This window comes from Meleagris gallopavo, chromosome 1 (genome assembly GCF_905368555.1).
Source record: "Meleagris gallopavo chromosome 1, MGAL_WU_HG_1.1, whole genome shotgun sequence".
Lineage (NCBI taxonomy): Eukaryota > Metazoa > Chordata > Aves > Galliformes > Phasianidae > Meleagris > Meleagris gallopavo.
Window position 1 is genome coordinate 86614672 of NC_139404.1, and position 16751 is coordinate 86631422.

Sequence of the window (16751 nt, forward strand, 5' to 3'; positions counted from 1 at the left end):
GCCCAGAGCCACATCCAGCCTGGCCTTGAGTGCCTCGAGGCCTGGGGTATCCACAACCTCCTTGGTCAACCTGTTCCAGTGTGCCACCACTTGTTTTGTTTTGTTTAAAAGAAATGTAAACATAAAAATAACTACAAAAACCACCCATAGCAGTCTGCCTAGAGGACTTCCTCACACCCACCCCACACACACAAAAAAAAAAAAAAAAAAAAAAAAAGGCTGTTTTCTATAGTTGTCTATTGACAAAGTTGTTAGGCTGACCTAGGAGCATCCTGAAATTACTGCAACGTTAGCCCATTGCTGCTGCCCTCCTTCCCACCTTTACTGACTAAATATTTCTTTGCAGTTCTGTTAATCACGGTTTTATCAGCAAGTTCACAGGAAAAGGAGTGAAGTTGCTACGTCATCTGAACATCAAGGTCACAGAATAAATTGTAATCTTTACTGAAAGTTTAGGAAAAAATAATCTTGGTTCATTTTTTTCAAAGCAACCTAGAGACATACACCCAACTACTCACGTATGCAGAACACATCCTGCTTTCTTCTAATTGTGAATAATTATAGTCAGAATTTCAGAGGAATAACACCAGAGCAGCTCTTGAATGAAATACTATGTATCCACCCACCAAAGAGCTAAAGAAAAAAGCTACTAGACCAAAGTCATGCAGGGCTGGGAACACAATCCATGCTCATGTGAATGTCAGATACAGTAGACACTACTTGACGCTGATCTTCACTTCAATGTCAAAAATTAAATACTTTCTACTAAATGCAAGTAAATGGCAGTAATTCTTTTTAAGTCCTTTGCGAGCATTTTTCTTTCAGCACTGTAGAATATCAAGATTACAGGCTGTCAATTATGTTTTATAGCTTTTCATTCTCCAGCGAAACAGAGAGACACGTGCAGTAATAATAACTCATTAATATATTTTGAAGGGATCTGCAGCAAATCCTTATAGCCCAAAATTAAACATGGCTCCATTCTGAGTCCAAAGAGTGCATGTTACTCTTTTAAAAGTGAATGATAAGCATCTTGTTACCAAAAAAGCAAAAAAAAAAAAAAAAAACAAAACCATCACTCTCTCCAAACAAAAAGAAAACCACCAATCTACCAAAAAAACAAACAGTAGAAAACTTTATTTTGGGCAAACCAAGTCAGCTCCAAACAATTTCAGTAGGCACCTATTGTAGCTTCTGGTATCATTGCTGCATTCATATCTCTAGTCATATTGGATTTCTCTTTAAGCTTTGACTGGAGCAATGTGTGTTCCATTACACCAATCTGAATGTCCATCTGAACGGTTTCTTGCTTCAGTTTTGTTAAGGCCTGTTTAATCCTCACCAGAGGAGCTGTCCAAGAAAAGATAAATAGTGCAACTTGGTGTCAGGTGATTTAACACAGAAGCATTACATTCTACAATTCTTAAAATTGAAAAAGTGATTGAACAAAAGCATGTTCTACTTTAAAGTCATGATTGAACTGATACATTATGCTTTAAAGATAGAAATGGCAAAACAATTTTGCTGTCTTCTCGACAACTAAGATCTGCATAAAGACGTGCACAATCATTAAGCTTGGTTTACTAGTGATGTGTTTTGCTCAGCTAAAAGCCTCACCCCTACATCTGACTTGGGGTTTTGTAGGGAACTGAAGACACCCTCAGCAGGAGGCCGTTTTACCTGTGAAAATCTACTAAAATGTTTTGTGCTCCATACTTTATTTGTAACCCAGCACTTCCCACTAATATCACCTTACAGATGCTGCTGACACATCATATAGCTCCTTATAATTCTGGGCTCTAGAGTTTATCCTGATCCTTGGCCATGTCATAATACAGTTATGGTGCTGAGAGGTAGTTGAGTAGCTCTTTCACTCAAGAAGAGTGAACAAAATTTCTTTACACAGTAACACTTATAATTACTTAAGTCAATTAGCCATAGTAGTTACAATAAAATATAGATACAGCTTGCACATTTAGCCTTGCTATTCACTTCTATTCACTTCTGCATTAGTATGTGTAACATTTGCAAAAGAATGCATTTATCAAGAAAAATTACACCAAATTCTCAGTACATAGTTTCATATATTAAAAAATTCAAACTTCAGCACCAAAATTAATTTTCTCACCCATTTCCATTAGCATTAGTGAGGGAATTCCAACACTTACTCTCAGTAATGATTTGAGAGTAAAATAATTTGAATCTTCTACAGACTTGCATAACATTTTTGAAGAGAGTAAGATGTCTAATTTTCTTAGACATCTTTTAAAATCTTAATATAGATATTTTAGACTTGTCACTCATTTCTGGTTATTTTTTTCACAGAAGACCAATGATGCATCTGTCACTGAGAAATTGGGTGGATAGTTTGAGGCAAAAACATACTTACTGCCATCAGTCATACTGCTTCCTTTCTCTTCTGTTTCCTGCTTCACTTTCTCTAAAACTTCTGTAATCTTTAATTAGAGATTTTTTTATTCATTAAACCGGATGAATAAAAAGTTAAAAAGAAATCTAAAACTCCCTCCTGAATAAACATATCAGTTGAAAAAAGTGTCTGTCTTGTTGTAAAAAGAGGAACTTTTCTGGTTTTTTTTCCCAAACATTAGGAAAATTTTCATCAGCCTTTTGAAAAATAGATGTTATAAATCGTATGGCAGAACATTAGCCATACAGAAACGTTACTGAGGATCCATAACAAATAAAAACAAAGTGCAAATGTTGCTGCACAGTGGATGGGAGAAAAGAACCATTATCCTCACAGACCAACATTTACCAAATGACCATAAAAAATGCCCTTCTAACAGTGGCAGGACTTTGGCAGGTGAAAAAAAAACAAGAAATAGCACTGCAGTAAGTGATAGTGCAGCAGGCAAGCCTACTGGCACTGGCATGTGTGAATCCATGCGTGAAGAAAAGAAATACATTTCAGCACTGATTATCGACCAGTTTGTCTTTGTTGATGACAAAGCAACTATATTCCAAGGCAGAATCTAGATAATCACCTATTATTTTTTGTCTGTATTATTTAAGGCTTCAGTACGCCCTTCCATTAAACAACAACAACAACAACAAAAAAACACGGCTGCATTTTTATTGCATACCTGCAGTGGTACTTGTATTGCCAAGAAGGCTGAGATTTGATTCCATGAAATTAAAATTTAATCCTTTCTAGATTATAGCCTATTAGAAAGCAGATCAGGAGTGATATCCAATGAGCCTAGTTTAACTCAGATATGCACTGCTGCATCAACATAGTTCAAAGGCTACCAACTCGTAACACATTTCTTTAGTAATCAACTTTTTTTTTTTAAGGGAAAGAAGATCATGCAAGTAAATCTGAAGTCAACTTCCTTGAGAATCAGACAGAAAGAAGGGCTAATAGTACAAATGCCATACTAAGAATTCCTTGCTAGAAAACCCTTGTTAAACTTCTATGACTGTAATAACATTAAAAAAAAATCTCAAATCTATCGTACATTTTCCATCATATTCTTATGGCGTGATCTATTTTATGTTACCATTCCAGATACTCTAGCATCTAATAAAGTGCAATAAATGCAGTATTTGACTAAAGAGTCAAATAGGAGAATCATTTAAAAAAAAAAAATCTGAACTGCACAAAGGGAGGAAATATTTGGAAATCTAGCAGTAAATCTGAGTGAAAACTATGAAACAGTCCACATTTAAGGCAATTAGGAGTTTTTTCTTAAATTTGTCAAACCATCAATTAAACAGTTTTAGGTATTAATATAATTTGATTGGTATTAGAAGTTACTCTTCAGTCAAATATTGCATTTAAATGCTTTCAAGATTAACATTTCAAATTGCTATTGGTTACTTTTACTAAAAATAAAAGTTAAGCTTTTTTTCTTCTGAACACTTTATGGACATGAGTAGATTAATCTTCAATAATTCTAGGAGACAGGTTATGAGATACAGAATATTTTCACTCCTTCACAAATTGGTGAAATTTAGAGCTCATAATAGTTTGTCTAAATTCAGAAATTAAAAAGCAATAGCAACCTCAGTTTAAAATTTAGAGGCCAGGCTAATCTGCTCTCACTAGAAGAACATAATTAGTTTTAATACAACATATCAGGAAGAGCTCAGTTCATAAATCTGGGAATGCTAGATGTCAATTCTCCAATGATTTATTCAAGGAAGCCAAAGAAATAATGTGAAGATGTGTTTTTACCTCAGAAAGGACTCTAATCCTTTCAGTTACTCCTCCACTTCCCTCCTGGTACTTCTCCTTAGCCTGCAAAGAAACACATTTTTCGCTGAAGAGATGCTTGCATTCCAGACGCTTCAATATCTACTTAATAAAGTGGGTTTCTAAAATTCAAATAGCAGAATCATTAATAACAATTAATCGTTAATAATTAATAACATGAATTTTTCAGAGAGAACACCAAAATTTGCTTTTACTTGTCCCAATTCCAGAAATTCTCCCATGAAATCTCAATGACATTTACAGCACTACAAATATAAGGAAAGACTTGAAGACATCAGCCTGTGCAATGACCATCATTCAAAACAGGAAAGCAGTTTTAGAACTTGTAAGTGGCAGCCCTAATGCATAAGAGTAAGAAGTAGGTTTCCTGGTAGACTTACATGAGAAAACATGCATAAAGAAAATTTGCCAGAATGCAGACTGAATTGAATCCCAAAACCCAGAGTGCTTCTTTCTATTCAGTAAGTTACTGTCTTGACGTTTAACAGCAAGATAAACAGAAAGCACAGAGGTCAAATCCTGCCAGTCTGATTTTATCGTCGAGCCCTCAAATAGAAGAGCTAACCAACTGGTAGCTTACACAGGCCCCCTAACTAAAGAATCAAAAAGATTCTCAAGCATTAGCCTATTGGCATAAAAACTAAATAGAGTAAACAAGTAATCAGAGACCTTTGTGCAAGTTAGCATGAGTAATCAACGTAAGAGATGAATGCTGAACTGAAGCTGTAGCTTTTTCACTCATTGCAGATGTGTGAACTTCATAGGGAAAGCAGAACCAGCAATTTACTAGCTGCAGAAGATTGTGGCAGCTGATTTACATAATATTCAGGCAAGAAAACATTTACTTTCCCTTGTAGAATACTTGAATAAAAATTGCTAATTTAGCTTAAAAACTATATAATTCGACAGCCAATCAGCAATTCCCATGCTTTATATCCAAAAGAAGAATTCACAGATAACTCCTCCAATTCTTTGTCTTTACCCTCATGTTAATATTAGACAAGGAAATGACAGATTAGTGTATTACCTCACTCAGCAAGGCTTGTGCTGAACGGTATTCTTGAATCAAATGCTCCAACTGACTGTTGATGTACTTTTCCCTGCTACTGATCTTTTCCAACGTTCGGCTGATTTCATTATGGAATTTGTCAAGGTAGCCCTAAAAAATCATATTCTGTGGGTTGACAGTATATAGACATTACCCAGAGAGTATCAAAATGGTGCTGTAATTAAGAAAAGATATGGAATGCTACAAGTAATAGCAAAAAATAGTACAGAAATGTTGTGTCTGGTCAGTGAATAAATGGTCCCAATGTCTTTTTTCCCAGTGCCACAACACATATTTCAAGTTCTACCAATTCCTTCAATCACAGAATGGCTTGGGTTGGAAGGAACCCCAAGGATCATAAAGCCCTCTGCCACAGGTAGGGTTGCCAACCACTACATCAAATATTAGATCAGACTACCCAGTGCTCCATCTCACCTGGCCTTACACATCTTCAGGGACAGGGCATCCACACCCTCTCAGCAGCCTGTTCCAGCACCTTGCCACTCTCTCAGTATCCTTCCCCAAATAATTACAAATGTCAACGCTGGTAAATTATTCTAGCAAGAGTATTTGAGAACTTTTTTTTTTTATTATTAGCTGTTATTTTCAGTTTGTATTATATCATTTTGCACTCTGTATTTATAACATATTGAAAACAGAGGGCAAAGTGATATGATACATTAACATTTACATCCTTGTTAACATATACAACTGCTGCTCACAAGATCTTTTGCCAGTGCCATTATGTGTAATCATCATTATCACATCTCCCTTTTTAGTTTTACATTATTATAATTAAACTGAAGAAACAAAACGGAGGCATACAAAATGAAAAACAGAATAGAGGTGCTAACAGACCAGTGAAATATTCTGCACATAAAATACATACCCTAGTTTCTTTCAAAGAAGATTCAATTCCATCCTTATGTTGATGCATTTGATCTACATGGATCCTCCAATCCTAAAAACAGGATGCCATGAAATAAAAGGTAATTAAATACAGTTTTTATGTTTCTCTGGTTACTAAACAAATACTGGTATGCAAGACAGGGTGAGTTCTCATACATACTACTACTACCATATGTGATTCTTTCATTGACATCATGATATCTAGATGCATTGGCACAGCATGACATAGTTCATTGATCTCCAAAATGTCCCAGTGTAACACTCAGACCCATAAACAAACATTGACCTCCTCACTAATACCACAGTAGCTATATTTTTTAAGAGTCTGATTGATCTTCATGGGACTGAAACCACTACAGCACAAATGTTGAAAAAATTGACTACAGATGCGCTCGCTCAGCTTGTTCTTAGAGAACAAGCATGCTTCAACTACCTAACAACCACCACTTCCAGACTATCAGATCTTTTCTTCCTACTTAACCCCAACTGTTATCATAAAAACAGAAAGAAATGAAATAGGCAGAAATAACTGAGCTTGTTTTTAATACTGGGACAAAACTAGAATGGGGATAATTATTTGCACCTGTTATGTCATAGGAAACACACATGGATTCAGGTACAGAGAACGAGAAAAAGCTGCTATTTTAACTTGACAGATAGGCAGCTGTTACTTAGAAATCAATTCCATTTCTCAACATTTATCACAATTTATGCTTATCAATGCGGACTTTCTATGCCTCTCATACCCAGAGCACAGCTGCAAACTGTGAGTTCAAAACAAAGCAGAGCAGAAGCACTGCAGAATTATCTCTATTTCAGCATTGTGCTTCTGAAAATGTATTAAAAAAAAAAAAAAATAGACTGTCAAGGTTTTTAAACACTTGGCACTGTTCTGGTCTACATGATAAGAAAACTGATGTTAACAAAACTCCATCACTTGAAATCAAACCCTAGAATACTTCCTTGTAAAGTAGGTACTGTAAGGGTAAGGGCATAGGTAGGAAGACGACAGTGTTTGCTTCAGTATGATTACCTGATCAAGGACCTTATCAAATAGGACAATAAAGAAAAGGGAGAAGCAAAACAAAGAGGCACAAGCCTCTTTAGTAACAAAGAGGTAACAAACGTCCTGCCAGTTACACTAATGGATATGCAGAACATATGAAAATTTATTTTTTCAGTAATAGCATTTGATTGAGGACATTGTCTAAAGAGGATGAAAAAGAAAAAGCGGAGGGAATAAACAACACAGAGACACACACTTGTCAGAAAAACAGTAAGAGATACTGAAAAGAAGCAAACATGATCAATCACACTAACCAGTCTGCTATCAAGAAACTTTAGACAACACTTCAAAGAGGACACAACTGCACCTTCCAACTGATAAGAATGCAAACCTGGCTTCAAATGCATATAATTATCATAGCACTAGTGCCTCTGTCTCTATCTCATATGAGCACAGCTGAGCATCTCCAACAGCTGTTCAGCCTATGGGATTTCACTTGCTGTCTAGAACTGTGCTGCTGCCCACTATTCTCTTCAGGATTAAAACAAAAGTTAATAGAGAAACGTGCTTACACTATGTGTTGAGTTTTAAGTTTGCAGCAACTCAAGATCTTTTTGCTGGTCTGGTGACAACTGTTAGTAATTTGCCAAATTTTGCAGACTTACAACATATACCCCTCCGCTCCCACCCCTGCCTAGGACCTTAAAAATAAGTTTTCATTTCTATGTTGCCAATTAAACCACTGACCTCTCCTGGTATTAAATATACATGCACAGTTTACATAAGCAATGTGAGGCTTTTCTTACAGAACGTCATCTAGTCCAACCATCAACCTATTACCATCGTGCCCACCAAACCATGTCCCTAAGTGCCACGTTTACCCTTTTCTTGAACAACTCCAGGGAAGGTGACTCCACCGCTTCCCAGGCCAGCCCGTTCCAATGTACCACTACTCTTTTTGAGAATAATTTTTTATAATATCCAACCTGAACTTCCCCTGCCACAACTTAAGGCCATCACTGCTCATCCCCTCACTAGTTAACTGGGAGAAGTGGCTGATCCCCACCTCTCTATAATCTCCTTTCAAAGAATTGTGATCTCTCCTGAGCCTCTTCTTCTCCAGACAAAACAATCCCAGTTCCCTCAGCCATTTCCTATGAGACTTGCGCTCCAAACCCTTCAGAAACTTCTTTCAAGTTATTTCTGAAAGCATTAAAGTACACAAGCTAGAAAAAGAAGAATCCTCTTTTCGTATTCATTTTGACACATTCCTTAAAGTCAAGGAACAGGGTGTTAATTTGGAAGGTAGCAAATCTCAGCGGCTTTCATTTTCTATGTATGTCTTCATTAAGCTTTAATTTCTTCCCGTGAGAATCAACACCATGTTATCTGTAACAAGCTTGCTGAGGACCAGAGCACAGTGACTCAAACCAGGAGATCCTTCACTTAGAAGAATGCAGTACAGACAGGCAGGACATTTTAACAGAGTTGAGAGTTTAGTCTATTTTGGGCAAGATAATCATCCTTCACTGAATTCTGCATCACTGTAGATTGCTCCACTACCTCAACTAGCTGGGCCACTACAAACAACACAGTTTCAATACTGCACTCATCTATGTGGGCTATGCAAACTCTCAGAAAGAATGCCTGAGGCAATGTGAAGAATACATTCTAGTATTGGACGTTGATGTGTCAAAAACAGACGTGTGTTTCTGAGCTGCTCATTCTAGACTCCTTGGAATAGATTATGGTAAGAAAAACACATTTCTAAGAAATGATAAATTTCATCTTGAGGTAGCTACCTGGACAGGTAAATAAAATTAAACTGAAAATGCACTTCTTTTCATTAAACACAAGGAAATGTAATGACTAGATCAGAGGTACAGACCTACTTTACATAATCTAAAGTTCAGCAAGATGAATTCTATGAAATCAATCTTTTAAGTGGTTGAAGAAAAAAACAAACAGTTGCAAGGTAAGAAGCTTCTTCTAGGAAAATGCTTTAATAGCTGCTAAACTGAAGGTATAATTTTTCAGAAGTGTTTAACGATTTAAGAAGTTTCCACAAAAATAAAGTTAGAAGCAGTCACTGTTCTTATGTAATACTGGAAAACAGCCTATTAAAAATTATTGCTTCTAGCTTCAAAGTAAGTGACAAAGGTTCAGAGAAGATAGCACAGGAAAGCCCATGATTTACATGGTTTAATTCCTGGCACGACAAAAGAAGAAAAAAAAAGGAAAAATAACACTGCTGATTCAAACTGCACTTTAATCACCATGCATACATGTGAAAATCCACTCTCACAAACCTTATTGTCAGTCCTGACTGTAACTTTCAGCTGTGGAAGCACACGTTCCACTTCCAGATTCCACTCTGCTGCATCTGTTGTGGACAGCAAGATTTCTTCTTGTTTTGTGGAGTCTTTCACATCCTGCATGAAATCCACAAATTTTACATACAAAACATAATTTTTATACTCAGCAACAACTGTTAGAAGTCAAGTTACAATGGCTCACAGCATTCATATTCAGAAGTACACATATATCCACTAGAACTACAGATACAATTGAACTTTATATGTCTTTCTTTGAATTTTTAAATATTAAGAATTAAATATATTTTCTCAGCACATTTAGAATTCAAAAAAATGAAATTTATATCAAGGTGAACTATAATATATCAATCTTGCAGCAATATCCATTTAGAAACTAGAAATACAGTTTTCTTTTAAAATAAGCTGATGTGTTTCAGTTGGCATGTTTTTCTCAAGCACAGACTGTATATGTATTTTTGGATTTCAACAGAAATAAATTTCTGCTGAAGAAGTAAAAATCTCTGAAGAGAAGAATGACAGGTAGCAACTTACTGATCTGTATGTTTGTGCCTTTAGAACGTTCAGGTCAATAAAGTTTTCTTCATTATCTGACTCTTCTTCCTTAAGCAATGTTGCAAAGAGACATCAGTGAGTATTTCTTTCACACAATCTTTCTTCAAAACTTTTCTTCACAGGAGCAAATATGCACTACATTCCAAATCACTGAACAAAACAAGACATGGAAAGTTTTTGATAACAGAACTTGCATTTACTTCATCTGCCATTTTATCATCTATGTACTTCATACTTATGCAGTTCTGTAGTTCTTCTCAGTCCGCCCTCATCTTTTCCACCAAAGACAAATTTCATCATTCATATTCCTTCTAAACAAATCATGAATGCTGCTCTTAGTGTAGAACCCTTCAAGATCTGCATAGTAAAAACCTGTGAGCTTACTCTTGTACCTTAGACAGGTTTTGACTATGTTTGACCACAACACCATCGTTAACAAGAACACAAAGATTAACGATTGGATAAGGCACTAAAAAGAGAAGACTTCCTTGGGGTGGCTACAGTTTGTTCACCAAATTCCTCAAGATTTAGAGAACCAGGCCTTCTCTGCCATCCTCATCAATTTCATTCAGAATAATCTAATTTAGAAGAACAATCAAATTCATCAATACTATTTAATTACTGGAAATACTACTAAATTCAATTATGGATAAAACTAATATATCCGGGATATATCAACATATAGTCTGCAACAAGATTGGAAAAATGTTTACATATGATTAATCCCTGTAGAACTATTAGAGGCTTCAAGAAGATGTTATCTGCTCGGCATAAACCTAGCTCAGTGGTTTTACTAACAAAGAAATGTAGAAAAGCTAATAAAGCACATTAGATGTAAAAATAATGGCCTAAGTACCCAAGACCAAATGCAGAAGTTCTTTGAAGGGCACAAACTGTGCTTTAGTTAACTGTTTCCTCTCCACTTCTCCATGTAAACAGTCACAAAGACACAGAAAAGAGCAGGCAGTTGACTGTTTTCACATTTATAGCTCTTAGCCAACAGCTGACATTTCTGGGGCTTGTCAAATATGTAACACAGAATGTCTCCAATTGTTCTCAGAATTCATCAAGAATTTTTCTGGCTGGACTTCAAAATGCAACCAGACCACTAACACTCACATTCCAATACTTCCATACGGTACAAAAAATAAGAACAAAAGGATGGAATTTTTCTTGGCTAATAAAAATACAGGGAAAGAAGTACAATACTTAAGAAAACTATGACAAGAGAAGCAAACTCTTCAACTCTTACAGTCCTGTAGACTACTGTCATATATAAATTGAGACTACAATCAGAGCCCTATTATAACAACACTGCCACTCTGCTTCTAACTTGTATGACTTTGGATTTTTTGCAAGTACTTGAAAAATGTGGACACAAACATGAGGAAGCTGTGGCATTTCTATCTAGTATTTCTAGTCCTTAAGACTGCACAAAATTGTTTTCCCCACACAAATCTTTGAAAGGTCTTGGAGAACAGGAGAATTCCCTGAAGACTGGAGTGATCCTGATTGTCCTCCAGTCTTCAGGGAGGCTGAAGGCAAGAAGGAGAATCTTGGCAACCACAGGCCAGTCAGCCTCACCTCTGCGAAGGTGATGGAACAACTCGTTTTGGATGCTACCTCCAAGCTATTGGAAGAGAAGGCTATCAGGAGCAGTGAACACAGATTCACCAAGGGGAAATCATGCTCAACCAACCTGTTACCCTTCCATGATGTCATGACCAGCTGGATGTACAGGAGGTGAGCTGTGGATACTGCATACATTGACCTCAGCAGGGCATTTGACATTGAATTCCACAACAGCCTTGTAACGAAGCTTAGAAAGTATAGGATGAGTGGACAGTGAGGTAGATTGAGAACTGGCTGACTAATAGAGCTCACATGGTTGTATTCAGTGGCACAGAATTTAGATGGAGGCCTGTAACTAGTGGTGATCCCTAAGGGAAAGTGCCAGGTCTGGTCTTGTTCAACACCTTCATCAGTGACCTGGATGAAAAGATAGAATCCACCCTCAGCAATTTTGCTGATGATACAAAGCTGGGAAGAGTGACTGACACACTAGAAGGCTGTGCTGCCATTCAACAAGACCTGGACATAGAGAGTTGGGTGGAGAAGAATTTGATGATGACTGCAATGAAGGATCTGGGCATCCAGGTGGACAACAAGTTGGTCATGAGCCAGCAGTGTACTCTTGTGGCCAAGAAGGCCAATGGTATCCTGACATTAAAAAGAGCGTGCCCAGCAGGCAGAAGGAGGTGATTCTTCCCCCTCTACTCTGCCCTGGTGAGGCCACATCTGGAATACTGCATCCAGTACTGGGCTCCCCAGTTCAAAAAAGACAGGAAGATCCTAGGAAGAGTCTAGTGGAGGGTGACAAAGATGATTAAGGGCCTGGTGATCTTCCTTATGAGAAAAGGCTGAGGGATCTGGGACTGTTCAACCTGCAGAAAAATGACATGGGATCTCATCATTATTTATAAATAAATATAGAAAGCACGAGAGTCAAGTTGATGGCAGTGGACTCTCTTTCAGTCGTGATGAGCAGTAGAACAATGGGCAACAGGCAGAAACTGGAGCACAGGAAGTTTCATACTAAGACAAGGAAGTTCTTTACTGCCAACAGTGATACAGCACTGGCAGAGGCTGCCCAAAGAGGTTACGGAATCTTCCCCTCCAGAGATATTCAAGACCTTTATGGATGCCCATAGGTGCGATCTGCTGCAAGGAAACTGCTTTAGCAGGGGGTTGGATTCAATGATCTCTAGAGGTTCAGAGATTCAGAGGTTCAGAGATCAGATCCAAAACTAATTTCTTTTTGTAATTTTCACTTTGATCATCTTCAGCTAACTTCCTTTTCCAGAAAAGTTTTAAGTCAGCAGTAAAAAGACTTGCTTTGAGAAGACTGAAAATGAAGAACTCGTGATCACATTACGATAACAGTTTACAGACAGGGAGACTCCAACTCTCACAAAAATAATTCTCTGGGAAAGCCAATCTGCAAGAAACAATTTCTGCTATGCACTGGTAAGTCCGAGAAGTATACTGGAATTTACAGGAGTATTTCAATGACTGTTTCACAGACATGACAACATCATTGTAATTATTATAGTTAAAACTGTTGATCCTGAAGCATTCCCATCTTTTTGAAAAAAAAGGTATAAAGAGACTTATTCTGCAGTCAGAACAGATTATGATTAACATTCCATTCAAGCAATACATAGTGATGAACAGCCACGAGCTTCCTTTAAAGAAAAAATGCTGTGACCTTTACTTAGATCTTCAATGGTGTCTCAAATAAATACTCAGAAGTTCTTTTCCACCTACTTTGTTTACTAATCTTAAGGCCAAAGTTACTGTTTCCCATTTCCCATCTCACAGTGAAATGTGAGTAACAATAGCGAGCAATTAATAAAGAGCTGGTCAAATTTTAGCCAATACAGTAAAAAAGGGCTAATTCAGGTTTCATTTAACATCAACAGCTTGTTTCAGTAGAAAACAAACAATTCTGAATCCATGTAATTTTAACATATGGTTTGAGTCATCTTCACTTTATATTAATTGTAAATGCACTCAATAACAAATGCTCTGTCTTGAAGAGTTAACCACTCTATCTGAAATTATCCCACAGAGAAGCTGACAATGCAGGAAAAATAAGGGACACAGGAAAGAAGGGTAACGGAACTGCTGGTAGATTCTTAAAACCAAAGAAGATGGACAGCAAGTAAAAATTACTTCATTGCTGATGAATACTAATATAATATAAAACAGTCAAACCTACTGCAACATCCTCTTCCAGTTTATTAAGTGTTAATTCTGTATCATCTTCTGTTATTTCTTCTTCTTCTAACTCATCTGTTGGGTACACTGGCCTGAAATAAGTTCAAAAGAAGTACTGACAAAAATAAATAGGAAATACTTCAATGAGCTGCTCCCAAGCAAACAAAAATTTCAGGAGAAGTATGAATAATGTGTAATATGAACAGACAGTGGTTGTCTCACACACTTAAACAAATTAACTTATGCTCAGCCTTGAAAGTCTTTGGTTACCTTAGACTGTCTTAAAAAAGTGAGGATGAGCAGTCAGGCCAAGCAATAAAGTGTATTCACACTGCTAAGACATCTGGGGATTAAGCTTTTATTCATTTTCTCCTTTGGTCTAACTTCTAAAACTTCAAGTGCAAGTCTCCATAAACTCATTTTTAGCTTATTTTGGAATTTATGTACTAAATAGTGGTATCAATAACGTACTTCAAAGGTAGAAATTACTTTGTCATACAATTTAAAAACACCAGAGAGAGGGGATGAAATCAAGAGCACTTTTAAACAAACTGTCATATACTTGAAATTGTTTGCCATCTGATTTTGGTGAAGATTTCCTTTGGATTCAATATACAAGTTATAGTACTTTATTTGTAACAGGATCACACATTGTGTGTACTTCCAGCCAAGGAGCTGGATTTAGCTACTGATTGATGGGACCTAAACAGAGAGATACAAAAAACATTTCAAATCAATAGTTAGATTAACAAGCAGTTACTCACAAGACAGGGACCAAAAAAAGGCTATCAGTCAAATCTTTATCAATTAACTTAATCTACTGATAGCCCAAACTCACTCTCACTGGTAAAAGACTAAGCCGCATGAAATGGCATTAGGAATCACCTTATTCCATTGCTTCAAGCCTAGCTGAATTTTGCACCTCATGAAACACTAAGTAAAACATTTCTGAACAACATCATATTTTGTGTACCTCCCTTTATAACTACAATTTATATTTGCTGGAAAATATGCGTATGTGAGGATTCTTCCAGCGTACTATACCTTTTCCAGCTAAAGCCACTGTATTTCAAGGCTTCTTCAGCTAAACAATCAAGAACATAACAGGCTTGCTCTCCATAACCCGACTTCAATTTTGAGGGAGGAAAATCCACAGGCCTTCCCTAAAACAAAAAGATATGCTGTTCACTAATGGCTACTCATCAATCAATTTCATTTCAAGCCAATAACCAGATTTTTTGAACTAAGACCCAAGTGTTCATGGTGCCGAAAGATTTTACCAATGTTAATTCACATTATTCTCCAATGGAACTCCAGTCAGGAAACAGGAATGAAAAACAAAACAACTCAAGGAATAGATGCAGAGTAGAAATCCTAAAGAAAAGAAGTAAAAAGTAGTAAACAGAAAAATGAAAAGCTGTAAGATGGTTAAGAACAGAAGTGACATCCTGGCAAGGTAAGATCAGCTACAGAGGAACCCAAGTACTGAGATTAAACCTATGCTTTTAAAGAAAGAAAAAAAAAACAAAAAAAACCACTGCCTTATTTATTGCAGATGTCTCTCCAGAGAATCCCAAAACATAAACACAATTAAAAATATTTCCTTTGCACTTATTTCCACTTTTGACTTTGGCAGGAGCAGAAGAGTGAGTATGTATTGTATTTAAGCTTCCAAGACAAACTTTGTAAATTACACCACTACAAATGAACAGCATTTGTAGCACTATAAGAAGTAATCTTGATTAAATCCGTTTTACAGACTGTGGAACAAAACTAATTAGAACTAAATATAATAACATAAGACCATTTTTGTAGTGTCAAAAAACTAACAAGTAGGTACAGACAGTATAAATCTCAAATAACTTGGCTTAATTAACATTGTACAAACACACAGATAGGAAAAGTCTGTCCAATCCTTGGGAAGACAATTAGGACAGGAAACGTGTTATTATTGATATTTATGAAGGTCACATCCATGCCTGAAATGCACTTGAAAAAACACTAAGTTCAACACTTACAAATGATCGCAGTTCTGAGAGTATCTTTGATATTATTGCATTGGGGTCATCATATTCTTGAGGCTGTTCAAAGCGATGCCCTGCTTTAGTGATCAGCCAAGCCGCAAGAGTGCAGAACGTGAAGAACTGCTCACCAGGATTAGTGGGCAGTGCAAAATAGTGCCTGTTTAAGAAGGGCAAAAATAGTAAACAATGGTATTTTGAGCTCCTGAAGCAATTAAAGCATTGTAAGTCAACACAGGCTAGGAAAACAGACTCTTAAACTGACTTTCCCCACACTCTCCAGCTACCAGATGGGCAAGAGGTTGGTGTACCTACACTTGGCACAGGTCAGACCAGGAGCTTCTGAAGTAATTCTTCCACTCACTCCCACCTACTGTGCGAGCTACACAAACTGCACCTATTTGGGATCAAACCGAGTTGAATAAGGTAGCCCGCTGCCATACCTAACGTGCCCTGAAGAGAATTCAGCCCATTAAGTCAGACAGCAGCTGCTCCCCACGAACGCGCCCGCACGTCCCCCACAGCCGGCCCGTCCCGCTGGAATCGCTCAAGGGGCACCTGGAGAGCGGCCTCATGTTGTGGCGCCGCAGCACCTCTTCCTCGTAACTCAGCAGCTTCAGCTTGTCCAGCAGCTCCTCCATGAGCACGAAAGCGGCGTAAGCCGCACCCGGGCCCCGCTCCACCGCTGTCCCATCCTCATCCCGCTCCGCCATCTTAGAAGCCCACGCCACCGCCCGTAGCCGAAGCAACCGTCTCTGCCAATCACCGACCGCCTCTTCCTCCGTGCCACCAATCGAATCAGCTCCCACGGCCGACAGAAGGCCGGGTTGTTGCTGCTCTGCGACCGTGCAGCGACAAAACA

The 16751-nt window shown here is 37.5% G+C and overlaps 1 protein-coding gene across 1 annotated transcript; it reads right to left on the minus strand.

Annotated features, from left to right (window-relative positions):
- Positions 1-1109: 1109 nt before the first annotated feature.
- On the minus strand, positions 1110-16748 carry IFT57 (intraflagellar transport 57). Its single transcript, XM_010721194.4, has 11 exons — positions 16448-16748; positions 15887-16049; positions 14913-15031; positions 13870-13960; positions 10068-10136; positions 9510-9632; positions 6175-6246; positions 5265-5396; positions 4199-4261; positions 2390-2456; positions 1110-1350 (listed from the first exon to the last, which is right to left on the minus strand). Exons 1-11 carry the CDS (start codon positions 16600-16602, stop codon positions 1172-1174), a joined length of 1233 nt encoding a protein of 410 aa, XP_010719496.1. The 5' UTR covers positions 16603-16748; the 3' UTR covers positions 1110-1171.
- Between the last annotated feature and the right edge of the window lie 3 nt (positions 16749-16751).